Source organism: Apodemus sylvaticus, chromosome 4, assembly GCF_947179515.1.
Source record: "Apodemus sylvaticus chromosome 4, mApoSyl1.1, whole genome shotgun sequence".
Lineage (NCBI taxonomy): Eukaryota > Metazoa > Chordata > Mammalia > Rodentia > Muridae > Apodemus > Apodemus sylvaticus.
Genome location: NC_067475.1, coordinates 72,453,496 through 72,468,110, shown reverse-complemented (window position 1 = coordinate 72,468,110; position 14,615 = coordinate 72,453,496). Strand labels below are relative to the sequence as shown.

The 14,615-nt window shown below is 38.6% G+C and overlaps 2 protein-coding genes across 2 annotated transcripts; both read right to left on the bottom strand.

The window, feature by feature from the left end:
* Window positions 1-2,894: 2,894 nt before the first annotated feature.
* Lce7a (late cornified envelope 7A) lies at window positions 2,895-3,182 on the bottom strand. The gene has a single exon (XM_052179353.1). The coding sequence runs from the start codon at window positions 3,180-3,182 to the stop codon at window positions 2,895-2,897; it is 288 nt and encodes a 95-aa protein (XP_052035313.1).
* Window positions 3,183-13,532: 10,350 nt separating this feature from the next.
* Window positions 13,533-13,778, bottom strand: Lce6a (late cornified envelope 6A). Its single transcript, XM_052178646.1, has one exon. The coding sequence runs from the start codon at window positions 13,776-13,778 to the stop codon at window positions 13,533-13,535; it is 246 nt and encodes an 81-aa protein (XP_052034606.1).
* Window positions 13,779-14,615: the final 837 nt, after the last annotated feature.

Here is a 14,615-nt window from a genome sequence, read left to right as displayed (position 1 = left end):
TCTCAACTGTATATTATATGTTAAATGAAAAATGGCATGCCAAATATGTAACTCACTACTGCCCTCTTGTGGTTTGGTATCTATCAGAGCCATACTTAATATTTTCTAAATAACATTGTTGGCCCCCAGGGCCTACTAAAGGTTTAGTTCATTGCAGCAAATTTTATCCCAAAAGAAATTCTATATAACACTGAAAGGTGGCCAAAATGACCCATAGGGAATATTTTTACTTGTCCCACTTTTCAGTTTTTTCTTGCATTTCATTTTAATGTACTTAAAATTATTAAAGTAAAACCTGTGTAAATTCATTAAAAGCTAAAAGTACATGCCTTTCTTGATGAAAATTAGATTTTATTATTCTATTCTTCTGTAAAAATGATTTCTAAAATCATTTATACATGGAATACGTGACATTTAAATTTTTAATTTTTAATACTTTGTTTTTTAGAGAAATACAAACAACAAACTTTGACTATAAGTTGATAAAGAAGGAATTTCTTTATAACACATCAGAGATAGATAAACTTGTTTAGGAACAATGGTATATTTAAAAATATTGAATATAACTCAAATTTATGATAATATTGACAATAAAAATAACATTAATGAAATTTCCCTATCCATTAGACAATATACATCAAGGAATTCCATATCCAGAAATTCTGCCTGTAAATTAGTGCCCAGGTTAAAGGTCATTTTCTCTGGGCTCAGACAATCTGTTAGTGTCTTTCTAGTTTTCTCACACGAGGTATCCCTATTTTCTCAACTGTATATTATATGCTAATGAAAAAATTACTTGTATTTTATTGATCACAATGACATAGTCTTGCAACATTTGTGGTTAAAATTATCACTTAATTTTATATAGATAAAATGTTGACTTGGAGAGATAACTCAGTGGTTAAGAGTACAGACTACTCTTGCGAAGGTCCTGAATTCAAATCCCAGCAGTCACATGTTGGCTCACAACCACCCGTAATGAAATCTCCTGGTGTGTCTGAAGATAGCTACAGTGTACATAGGTATAATAATAACCTATGGGCAGTGGAGTTCGAGGCCAGCCTGGTCTACAAAGTGAGTTCTAGGACATCAGAGCTACACAAAGAAACCCTGTCTCAAAAAATAAAAACAAAACAAAACAAAGCGAAAAGACAAAAAAAAAAAAGAGGCATCTCTCATACATAGAAACTCTCTCTCACCAACCTTATGGACACCAACTCATTTCAACATTGAGGCTAAAAAATAGTCCCAGAGGGTGGACTGGGTAGAGTACTGCTTTTGCCTGTGGACCACTGTTGGATCAGAATGGACAATGCTTCAATAATATTTTCCTAAATCCATGGCATAGTTCCCCTTTAATAAAAGAGGAAAAGAGACTGCCATGTGTCGGATTGCGGTTTCTGCCTCACTGCTTCAGGGGATGCAAAACACAGGGGTGACAGGCTGCATATCTGCCTTGCCACTGGGGCAGGACACAGTCTAATATAGGGGTCCCAGTCCGTGTTCTTCAGTGAGAACAGTGAGAAACAGTGAGATCTGGTACAGGTACTGTGGTTCTCAAACTCCTATGTGCCCAGACACTTCTGGGGGCTTTGAAGAGTTGGGAATGGGGTCCACGGCCTATGCTGAGGTCAGGACTAGGCAGTCTGGTTTAGCTCCACATGAGTGGTAAAGTATAGAAATGCTCGAAGAGAAATCTTTACAAGAGATCTAGGCCGGGCTCTCTCTGACAAAGGCCTCCCCCGACCCCTGCAGCTATCCTTAATGAAGGAGACAGACCTTGTTTATGCAAACGGATTTATTCATGACAGATGAAAATGTATAGGTCTTACTCAGGGTGAACCAGAGAGTAAATAAATATCTTTGGCAGGAAGGGATGCCTGGTAAAGGAAGTTCGTCTGCCTAACACTCCGGGTCTATATAGATGTCTCATTTGCATGGGGGACTCTAGGTTTTTATGCAATATGACTAGTTGTCATGGTCCTCTTAGTGAGGTGTTGTGGTCACATGTTCCAGGACAGGTAGTCTGTCTAGGAGCTGATTCTAATACCTACCATTTTTAATTATGAGATTTACCAGGCTTTTTGAATCTGCTTTGATCTTGCCAGTCCTTCTGTCTGGTGTACAGTTCCACATGACTCACAGCCATGTGTGGGCAACCACACCAAGTTTACAGGTGTCTTTTTAACTGGACATTGTACAGATCCTCACTGACTGATTCCTGGGTGGAGATATGCAGTGGTCACTCAGTTACATGGTTATGTTCAGAATATTTTCATGAATTTTTAACTAAGGTCTTAGAACTATACATGTCCCTATGCCATCTCTGTCAAGGGCATCATATACTTTCATCCAGGGTCTGAGCATCAGAATGTCCACTGTGCAGGAGGATACCTCAGTAGCAGCAACAGTAGCAGCAGCAGCAGCATAAGCATTAGTAACATTGGGTCGTTTGTGTTCTGGAAACATCCTCCCAGATCTTTCCTGAGGATCTTTCCTGCCCACAGCCCTCCAAAGAGCTCAGACTCTGGGTCTATCTGGAAGGAAAATTCTGGCTTGGCTGGGTCATTGTGAGTCTGGCTAAGGAATCAAGGCAGATCAATTCAGATTCCACTGGGAAAATCAATAAACACCAACAAGCTAATGGTACCATAAGAGATAGGCTTTATTTCAGTTCTGTGTACTTATAAGGCTTCAGGAAACAGTTGTCTTTCACCTTCAGGTCTTCTTTGCCTAGTAGCAGATCCAATGCCAGGGGGCCTCATGTTCTTAACGAGTAAAGGATTTCATTATCCATGTAACTATTTCAGGGGAGGGAGGAAGGCTGAGTGAAGAAGAGCCTCATTTCAAAGCTGGTCCAGGGCCATTGTTCTTCATTTCCTCAGGACTTGCAGTCAGCTACAGTTTCCAGAGCTGTGGCAACAGCTGGAACATTCTGCAGACTCTTTCTCAGGACACTCAGAACGTTGAGGCTGGCGGAGGTAGAACCGAGGAAATCGGTGTGATATTAAAGAGCAGCTGCTTCCCAAGCCAGAAATATAGCAGGTGGAAACACAGCAAGCAGAAGCTGGTGGTGCACTCGGAGGGAGACATGAAACAGGAGCCTGGGGACCTCGTTTGGGGCACTTGGGTGGACAGTTAGTAGAGAGCTTGCACTTTTGTTGGTGTTGTTGGGAGGACATCTTGGACAAACTTCAGTTATCCTGAAAGGGAAAACATGCAAACATTCTCTTATCCTGGTGAATACAAATCATTTTTGCATTAATATTTTCTATGAAGCCTGAAATTCTGCCACAAAATCTGTGAGTCTAGAAACTACGTCATTATAATAGTGAAGCCCCGGTTTCCTAATATGGAAGACCAGCAGTGGGTAAACCAGAATTAGGTAAGCCTTCTTGGATGTCCTAAGACTCTTACTTCAAATGCTTGAAGTACTTGGTGGTCTTCCAATGCTTAATTCAGCTTTTCTCCAATGCTCTACTTTGTATATTTACCATACTTTGAGCCCAAGTAGATCATTACATCACCTTCCTCCATAGTCTCCCATTACTTTGGTTTGCTGTGTCATAGGTTCTGGCTAATTTCTATTCTTCAGTACAATATGGCTGCTCTTGTTCTCCAATAGCTTCCTCTTCTCAATGCCTTCCCATCACACCAATCTCTATATAACATTTGCCCTTTCTGGGATGGTATTTTTGATTCATCTTCATAGTTTTGCGTGCCTAAAATTACCCATTGCCTGTTGATCATTCTCCATCCTGGACTGGCTTGTATCATTTAGCTTGGCCAGAGCCAACCCATTTATCCCTCAAACAGCCATTAGATCAGAAAGAGGACTCACCTTTTTCTCTTTATATCAGGTAGGCAATGGAACTGAAGAGACCCTGTGAGTAGAAGTCTTTTATACATCTACTGCTCCAAACTCAGAAGGAGCCACAGATGATGTGAGAGCTGTTTGCTGATCAGGTGGCTGTGATGACAATAACTCACATGTTAGTGGCTCTGTCATTTTGTCACTGTGTCACTCTGGGTCACTACCAGCTCCATATGAGTGTCTTCCCACGGCATCTCTTCTGTCCACAAGTCTTTTTAATATTTCCATAAAGAGAAAAAGGTCATAGTTTACAAGGGTGTTTATAAGAAAGAAGCTTGGGGACTAAACTGAAGTTATACTTTCTGGAAGAACCCAAAGCTAATGGGGCAGCAAAATAGAAATTCAGATGCTAGGCCAGCTCAGGGTGAAGATAGGGAATTGATGGTTTCACCGAGTTTGGAACAAATAACAAAAGCACTTATGATCTCTAGTAAGAGCTCTATAGATTTGATTCAGATAACAAAGCACATAGAACACTGAGGAATAAAGTGACAGACCCTTCTGAAAAAGGTGATGGTCACTGCTTCCACTATACACAAACCAAGGTACTGAAAGACAGGAAGGAGAAGCTCAAAGTTTGTGCAGTGTTTGTTCTGAAAATTCTGCATCCCAAACTCTGACTACAGACCCAGACATCTGTTTTGTATTCAGAGAACTTCTTTCCAGTTTGCTTGTATCCAGACATCTGTTTTGTATTCAGAGAACTTCTTTCCAGTTTGCTTGTATGCATTCACTGTGATCTCCTTTTTCCCTGCCCAGAAACCTCCTTATTTCCACATGACACTCCCAAACCTGTTTGTTTTTCTTAGCCCACACTCAACCTTTCATTTTTAACTAATAATCTTTTGTTTCTCTAGCTTGTCAGTACACAGTAGACAGCATTTCAACCTTCAGTTAATTCACACTACTATATTTAATAGCTATCAAAATAAAAATAAAATTACCAAAAAATTTTGGCAGGTGAAGATTATCAAATTAGCATGCTTCTTCTTCCCTAAGATGGACAAGGTTGCTTCTTCTGTGTAGTGTTGCTATAAAATGTAAAGTGCATCAGCTTCCAGCTCTGTCTTAAAGGCCGCTTACACATATAACCCTCCTTGATGACACTCTGTGCCACACTAGAGAGGTAGTCCCTTGTCTCTTGTAATGCCTTCCCCTAGTCTTTTCTGTGTATCTTGACCTTGGATTTTCTTATTTCTCCTGTATAAATACTCCTGTAGCATATTCAGTGTTCCATATCCCCATGCTTATTTTTCAGCATTTGACATTCTTTCTAAAATGAAATGTCAGTGGTGCCTCTTTATGCCCAGGACCTTTACAATACCTGTTCTTCAGTGAACTGATGAGAGTTTTGAGGAGCTGAGGCCAAGGTATTCTTCCTTTCTTTCACGCTGAGAGAGAGAGAGAGAGAGAGAGAGAGAGAGAGAGAGAGAGAGAGAGACAGAGAGAGACAGAGAGAGACAGAGAGACAGCGAGACAGCGAGACAGAGACAGACAGAGAGACAGAGTGACAGAGAGACAGAGACAGAGACAGAGAAAGAGAGACAGGGAGGCAGACAGAGACAGGACAGAGAAAGAGACAGAGTATCTTGGATTGGAGGTCAGGTCAGCAACAAGAATTTGGGGCAGGTGTGAGAAGCTGCTGTCAGGTTGAAGTCATTGATGTTGCAACAAGGACCTTGAAGGAATTTGGTTCCAGCTGTATTACTTTTCTCAGGATTCAGAGATAACCAGAACAGGTGAGCTCATAGATGTCTTCAAGTCTGTTTTCATTATTAGTATCAGAGTTCCCGAAAGCTAACACACAGGCTTCATATTATTTTTTTTTTTCTGATTTGGTTTTCTTTTTGAACATACAGCTGAGAGAGGAATGGTTATATGCTTCTTGTTAGGGGAGAGACAATAGCTGGTAAGCACATATGGGTATAGAATATTTTAAGGACAGTCACGGTGTGCAGAAGGAACTTCATATTAATATTCTGTTTATCTGTTATTATAGAAGATTACTAACAGTTTGCCAGGTGAGGAGAATCATGACTAGATTTTCATTTAGGAATGAGTGTGGAGTCCCTGATGGGGGAGTTGGAGAAGTTGTTGAAGGAGTTTAGGGATTTTGCAGCCCTATGGGTGGGAGCAGTAGTGTCAACAGGGCAGAACGCCCAGAGCTCCTGAGGACTGGACCACCAACCATAGAGGACCCATGGCTCCAGCTGCCTTGTTGGACATTAGTGGTAGGAATGGCCCTTGGGCCTGTGGGGATTCAATGCCCCAGTGTAGGGGAATGCCATGTGGGAAGATAAGAGTGGGTGGGTGGGCAGGTGAGGGAGCACCCTTATAGAGGCAGGGGAAAGGAGATTGGTTTCCAGAGGAGAGACCTGGAAAGGTTATAACATTAGTGAAATGTTAAAAAATAAAATATTCAATAAAAGGTGAAAAAGAGACAAAATATAATGATTACCACATCTCCATTTGGCTGCTTAAAGCTGGAGTATGTGGTAAACAGGCATTCTGCAGGTATAATGTAAAGTAGAGCTAGGTTTGGGAAGAGCTCTTTCCTAATGAGCTTGTATGGAAAGGGGTTAATTTTAGAATGAAAGGAGAGTCTCTGCTTGGTCAAGGTCTGCCTGGCCACAGTTGGTACATTCTCCAGTTCCACTCTCATCTGTCTGTGCACTTCCTTACTACCTTGCCTGCCTAAGGACTCAGGAATGTTACAGATTCCTATCTGGCTTGGGTGTTTCCTTTAATGGTAGGGTGAGGTACAAGTCAGGTTAGCATCTGCATGCATGAGATTCTTATCAAGCTAATCCCTAAATGATGAAAGAACAGAAACAAGGATCATCCTTCAGCCTGAGTGGTGGGTCAGCCTTTGAAATTTTTAGCCTCCCACGGGATAGAAGAACCGGAAGCACATATGAAGTTCAGTGTGCATCCCTTTGACACAAGATAGCCATAATCTATAATCAATATCCAGGACCTATGAGTCTCACAGAGAGTAAAAGGGATAAGATTTATTCAGCATAATAATTTCACATCACTTTTTATGTAATGGACTTAAAATCCAGTCACTTTATTCTACCTGTATAACATAGCTTAAAGATATGCCAAACATGCAGTAAAAATATCAGCATGGAAGTGGGCTGGGTGATAAATATATATATATATATATATATATATATATATATATATATATGACATATGAAATATGTATATATATATATACTTACACACACATATATATCATGTATATAATGATAATTAAGTATAGTCTATATCTGTACAAAAATTAATATATATAATATATATTAATATACATATATGTGTGTATAGTTAGTTTAGAAATAATGTGAGAAAGCAAAATTATATAATATATGGAATTATAAATATATATAAATTATATATAATATGTAGTTAAAAGTCATGTAAGAAAAACAAACATTTTACATATAATTATAAATATATATAGTAGTTAAAATAGTGTGAGACAAATATTATATATAATATATGTATAATTATAAATATATATAAGCTATATATATAATATGCAATTAAAAATCATATGAGAAAACCATTATATATAATATATATGTAATTGTATATATATATATATATATATATATATATATATATATATATGCTACAAAATACTGTGAGAAAAACAAAGTACCCACAACCATACAGTATACAATATTCTGCGATTTCTAAGTCACAGTTATAGTTGTAAGCATCTGTGTTTTTCACAGGCTTGGATGATCCTTAGAATACGAACCTAGTACAGAGACTATCTGAATGGAAACATGATCCTGGACTGGAGACTGGTTATCTGAATGACTCTTGTGTTCTTGGAGCCTCAGTACCAAATGAGTATTGTCCTCTGTCTTTTGATTTCCAAGATAATTTTGAGATTCTTATGCTTGGAGCTTCCCTGGATCCAAAAAGGATCTACATGGCTTCTTGTCTATGCCCTCTGTAAGAACAGCTGTGCTGTCCCCTTGTCTTTATGGTAAATGTAATGATTTCCTCTTTAGATTCTGACTTCTGTGCTTACCTTGCATCAATCTTTGGAGGCAAGCAATAAATAGCTAAAATGAACTGTTAGAAAAACATGTGTATGGATATCACTACCAAATGTTTCTCATTAGTCCCAAGACAAGAAGGGATGAGGACATTGCCTTCATTCTGCTTATAATTTTCTTCCAGGCAAAGATCTTAAGAAAGCATTCCTAAATTTTTCAAGAAAAGGAGACTCCACCACCTATAGAGCAGCAGGGCATATTCCCATGTAGCTCCATTCTTATGCTGATGTAAAAGTGTGAGCTTCTCCCACTTGGGTGAGATCACTGCCTCCATCCCTGTCTTTTATGAAGACTGCTATGCTGATAAATTTCCTTGCTTATCATTACCCCTTAATCATGACCTCACGATTGACTTCTCTATTGGAAAGGAGATGATCCAGCATCAAAAATGATATCCTACAATGAGCATGTTTTAAGAGGAACATATGGAAGAGGATTCATCTGCCCATTTTCCCCTCCTAAAAATGTATTTCCACTTGGAAAAGCAGTGTTACCTTGAACTAACTGACTCTATAGCCAGATTCTATACTCCAAAGAACATAAGACAGACATTACACAGCAACAGGCTTGTTGCTTGGGTTTTGAAGATTCTCTGTCCTGTCATTCTGAGCTTGTATTTATATTCTCAAATATGGTAGTTCCTGCAAGGAGAACCTTCCATATTCTCACTGTTCTGTATTAAATACTTATTGTTGGGGTCTGTCTAAGCTCCACCCCACACCTACCTGGCAATAGCCAGGTATGCCGCTCCCCAGAGATCTGGCCCACTACAAGAGGGGCTACTTGCCCCTCCTCTCTCTCTTTGCTCTCTGCTCTCCCACATACTCTCACCTCTCTGCCCCTGGGGCTCCCCCCCCCCCCCGCCCACGTGGTCATGGCCGGCCTCAACTCCATTTTTCTACTCTCTCTTCTCTCTCTCTCTCTCTCTCTCTCTCTCTCTCTCTCTCTCTCTCTCTCTCTCTCTCTCTCCCCCACTAACTCCCATCCCCTACTCTGAATAAACTCTATTCTATACCATGCCTCTGTGTGTGTGGTCCCTCAGGGGGCAGAGGTGCCCAGGCAAGGGCCTGCCTGGGCATCCCCTTCCCCACGCCATCGTGCCACAATTCCTTAACCTCCAATCCTCTCCTTTTTAAGCCCCTTCACTTATATTCCTCATATTTTATTTTCCTCATTTAACAGAGCTGAGTTGAGTTTATTGCCTATGAAAAATAGAATATTACAAAGTTCAAAATCAAATATACATCAATTTCTAGGTTTCAGGGCAGTAGGGCCACCCAAGCAAGGAGCTGCCTAGAATAGGGAAGCTGTGCTGTCAACCTCCATCCTGGCTCAGTAACAGATTAGGAATTCCACATCTGATTGCTCCTGAGCCATAGCAGGAAGTCATTTCAAATGCAGATCCCTCATCCCCAGCTAAGACCTGTTAGAATATAATCTCCAAGGAGTTAGAATTAAGTGTATGCATTTAAAAAATACTTTGAGTAATTCTGCCTGATTTGAAAAGTCTCAGTGTTCCATACAGCAGAGACATAATCAGACTTTAGAACATTCTTATGACATTTCTGCTGCCACTTCTTCTCTTCCTCTGAGCTACTCTGAAGAATTTCATGGATAGCTGAAATATGTACCAAACTCAGGGCTCTTTCAAACTACTCACCCTAGGAGAGTCCTGAGCCAACATCAAGTGTGATTGTCCACTCAAGTTCTCACGCCTTTCAATGAGCTTTGACACGTTAATGGAAATGCTTTCATTAGGAGAACTCATTATGCCATTGAGAAAGCCCCCCAACTCCTTTTTAAGTTTTTGCTTAAACTTAAAAAGCACAGTTAGGATTCCCCCCAGGTATATATGAGCAGACACTAAAGAATATTAATAATACCTTTAAAACACAGTTTTTCATGTAGTTCATTCTTACCAAAATTTTATTAACTGAACTAGTCACAAATAAAACATCTTCCTTAGTTATATGCTTTTTTTTGTTACAAATGAGAGCAAACTGTTCAAAAAAGTCATCTTAAAGTTATCTTAAAGCTATCATCTAAAAATCTCATCTATTGCCCATCTGCCTGTCATGTCTGTCTCTTTTATCTGTATCTATATTAGGAACTTTGTGAAACATGAAATTTATGTTTTCTACTCACTAGTATAAAACAGAGGTACACTGTATTTTCAACATTAAAATAGAAACATATTATTGACATACTGAAAATAACCTCATAATACAAGCATTTCTTATGAAATACCCATTTTAGAAAATTATGAAGCTGGCACAAATCTTTATGAACAAAAATGATCATCTAACCACTGGCTTTCTTTCCCATCAGTGTTTTGAAGTGAATTTGATGCCGTCAAAACAGTATGTGTATATGTATGTGTATATGTACATGGGTATGTGTAAATATTTGGAGTATTCAGTGTGACTAGAACAGGGAGTCTCTGGACTATCTAGGAAATATGAATAGGCTGAAATATTAGGAACTATTCCTGTTAAAATTGGTTTCATTGTTATTTAGAAAAGGTCTGTCTTCAATGATGATTAGAAATAAATTTTAAGGAGAAAAGTTTTTATACATATGATACACACAATCACTCAAGCACTGATACTGCTCATTTCACGGATTCTTTCCAGAAACCTTTACAAATGTGTCAAATACTTAAAATTAATATTTAGAAATCTATCAACTAAACAAAGACATCTAAACAGCAATACAACAATGTTTGTAGGAAACTACTGTTCACAAAATGAAGTTATTTTTCTTCAGTCAAAAGGAGAAGGTATCTAGCTTTTTTAAAAAAATAGATATTAATGATAATCAAATTACTTAGATACTTGTTAAGTCTTCCAGTAACTTCTTCTTTTTATGAAGTTTTTCTACTTTGACAACAATTGTCTTTTAATAAAATACCTACTCTTGTTGTTAAATAGAGGAAATCCCTCTTCCTAAAGTATAATTTTCCTAAATGGAATCATTTCACAATCTCTCAAAAATAAGTTTGAAATTTCCATAGTTCTAAAATTCCAATTCTAAAAATATATTCTGAAACTGAGTAATTACCAATGGGATATTCACTATTCTTTGTCTTGATATCAAAGTGATAGAAATAGTATGAATGTAGAACATTAGAAAAGCAGGTAGGGTGAGTTACTGACATTTGTCACAGTGGTGGCTGCTATTTGTCAGAATGGAGGACACTGACAGCTACTCTTTTATTGTTAAGTTTTAATTAGTTTTATTTATTTATTTTAAAGATTTCTTTATTTTATGTGTGTTTCTTATAATGACTATATATATATATATATATATATATATACATACATATACATATATATATTGACATGCATGCCTGACTTTAGCAGGCACCATGACAGAGGGTCAGAGTCACTGCAGTAACTGCAGTTGGTTGTGAGCAGCTATTGGGGGCTGGGAATCAAATTCAGGTCTTCTGTAATAGTAGTCAGTGCTCTTAATCACTGAACCATTTTTCTAGCCCATATTCCCTTATTTTTAAAATCTCATTTTTTATGTATGTCTGTGTGTGTTTGTCCTGTATGTGTAGATGCTGGAAAGAACCAGAAGAAGCCATTCTATGCCTTAGAACTGAAGGTACTGGTAGCTGTGGGCCACTTCATGTGGCTACTAGGAACAGAACTTAGTCACTTTAAAGAGCAACAAGAGCTCCTCGTTACTGAAGTACCTATTTACTCCCTACTCAGTTTTACACTGTACACTATAGAATATTATAAAAGGATCCTATTGTATCAATTTTAAAGGTTAGAACATATAGATAAGTAGTTACTAGTCATGATTTTGAGAATGATACTAATTTTAATTTATATTAATCATCTTATTTATGCTTATCAGCATTAAAAAAAATTTTGTTTGGTATTACAGATTTGATGCATGGCTTCACACACTTCTGCCAAGTGCTCTACCACTTCTCTCATTCTCCCACATTAACAACAACAAAAGATTTGCATCATCTCCTTTATAGTTATGATTACACTTATATAATAATACATAATTATGACACATATGTATGTACATGTGGATATAGGTCATAACAAAGATAAAGTCAGCTCCCAACATCATGGGGATGGCTGTGAAAATGTGCATCCTATAGGTTGATAATGATATGCTAATTTTTTAAAAATAGTCAATAAAATCTATTGGGTTAGATACTTTAGAAATGCACATCAATGAAAACTCTTCACATGGAATTCAATTTCAAATGAGACTTAACTGAAACTGAAGCTGCCTCCAGATCTTATAATGTGTATCTGGTTCCTCTAAAAGCCAGGCTGCAAGGGCCTAGGCTTGGGCCCAGATTTTCCCCAAGAATGGGACTTTAACAGTTGGAATTTTTTAACATTAAAGTCAGGAAGGAAATTCAGCTGGTGGCTTTAGCATAGGTATTGAAGATATAAACTCCTGTCTGTCATCTTTCCTGGAGCTCAAGCAGCATTGAAATTGATCCTCACACTGTTGACACCTGTCCCCTTTGCCTTGTGTTGGCTTCTTTTGGATTTTCCCATTGGAAGACACTCCCTTCAGCACCCCAGGACCCTAGTCTGTCTACATTTAAAGGTCCTGCTTAAAGTTTTCTACTCCAGAAGCTTGTTTTCCTCAATCCCCAAAGGTTCTTTCTTTTTCTCGTCTTTCTCTCTAAGATGTACAAACAGCTGTTGATTTGTCCTATCCAAACTTCAGAATATTGTGTTCGCTGCGGCTCGGGGATCCCCTTCACTATTTCTACATTGTTTTTCCTTTAAATTTTACTTTCTGATGTTGTTGTTGTTGGTTATTTTTGAGATGGCAATTCAATTACAATTTCTTCTTCCCCTTTCTGCCTCTAAAGTTGAATCTGAACCCTGTTATACACCCTTTTCCACTCTCTTTCAAATTCATGCCTTCCTTTCTCATTAATTACTATTGCATACATATAAATATGTGTGGATGCATAAGTGTATATCTGCATGTGTTTCCAAATATAACCAGCTGTGTTTAAATTCATTAAACACATTTGAAATATAAAAATATGTAATTTAATATGCATTACTTTTATGAATCCATGTTATTTAAGCTGAAATATACCTTACTTCTCCCACTGGACCACAATATTTCCTGGCAAAAGGTCAACTATCCCACATACATCTTTAAACACAAAGGTCAGTATACAATAGGTGTTCTACATGAATGTATTGTTATGAACCTACAGACAACTGAAACACAAATTTCCAGAAACCTGTCCCTGAGAGGAGAACCCACTTGAGGGTCCTCTGCACTTCTGACCAGGGTGTCAAGGACTCACAGAAGTCACAACCATGCACCATGATCAATTTTATTGTTGTTGAACTGAAAGGGTGGGCGAAAGAAAGAAAGAAAGAAAGAAAGAAAGAAAGAAAGAAAGAAAGAAAGAAAGAAAGAAAGAAAGAAAGAAAGAAAGAAAGAAAGAAAGAAAGAAAGAAAGAAATGTTTTTCTAGCCAAGAGCGGTGGAGGGTCTGGCATTCCTGGGGGAATTCGTGAGTTTAGGTGGAGAGGTTGCTGTAGTTATTTACCCTCCTTCATGCCCAGTTTCTTAACACTCTTCTTCCTTGCAGTGGTAGGTGGTACCACCCCTAAGACAGCGAGGCTGTGGGTGGTGAATTTTCTTGCGGGGGACAGCATTCTGAAGCTTCGGCCTTGTTGAGTGGGAAGAACAGCCTGCCGAACAAGAAGTCCCACCAGAAGATGAACAGGTAGTCAGACAGAGGTTTGGGCCTTGAGGAGGTGAACATTTCGGAGCATTTGGCAGCTCTGAGAGTTGTTGCTTTTGTTGTGACATTGCTCAGCTAAAATGTTAAATCTGGAAAAAGAAAAAAAAAAACATACAGAAGTACCAGAGACTGGAAAGTGTCACTCTTCTCTAGCTATGAGGCTGCCAGGAGTGGAGCCAGCATTAGCAATTCAGAGAAGACTATCCCAGGAGGAAGAATGGATATCTCAAGGATTGAACACATCAGGAGTAAATTCTGGGAGTATTTCAAAGAATTTGTCAATCATCAAATTAGTAACTTATCCCTCTCACACAAAAACGAACCAAACCAAACCAAACCAAAACAATAAACTTAGCTGAACTAATAAGACCTTTTTGTCAGGGCTGATGCCCACCATGGTCAAGTATAAACAACAAGCATGTTAAGTGATTTCTGGCCTCAGTTTTCCAAGCCTATGTGGTATGTCTCTGCTGTTTCTTCTTCCCTCTAGACCCTGTGGGTCTGTCTCATGTTAGATCATTTCAGGGTTCTCGGCATGGATTTCCCGCCCTACCCTTCTCCCTGCTATAAATCTTTCCTACCTCCTTTAGCAAATTTCTGGGAGAGACAACGGAGAAGGTCACGACTTCTTTAGCAGAGCCTGAGCAAGTGACAGCTAAGTACCTCTTCACCCCAAAATAGTCTTACCTTCCAGGAAGATGAGTAGACAAGTCACCCCAGGAGGAGCCTGAGGTTTTATGGGACCAGGAATGACGATGCTTTTTTATACATCCTCCAGGTGAAACCTCCAGGCTACTTGTTATTAAAGGGCTGTCATGGAGTGGATGATCTATTGAGGTGTTTCATAATTCCCAGGACAGGATTTCTCATCTGTCTGTATACAGCTGTAATGCATTTCAAAGGGA

Bases quoted from the DNA above. Each gene is read 5' to 3' on its own strand.
- Lce7a (XM_052179353.1), bottom strand. From the start codon at position 3,182: ATGTCCTCCCAACAACACCAACAAAAGTGCAAGCTCTCTACTAACTGT.
- Lce6a (XM_052178646.1), bottom strand. From the start codon at position 13,778: ATGTCACAACAAAAGCAACAACTCTCAGAGCTGCCAAATGCTCCGAAA.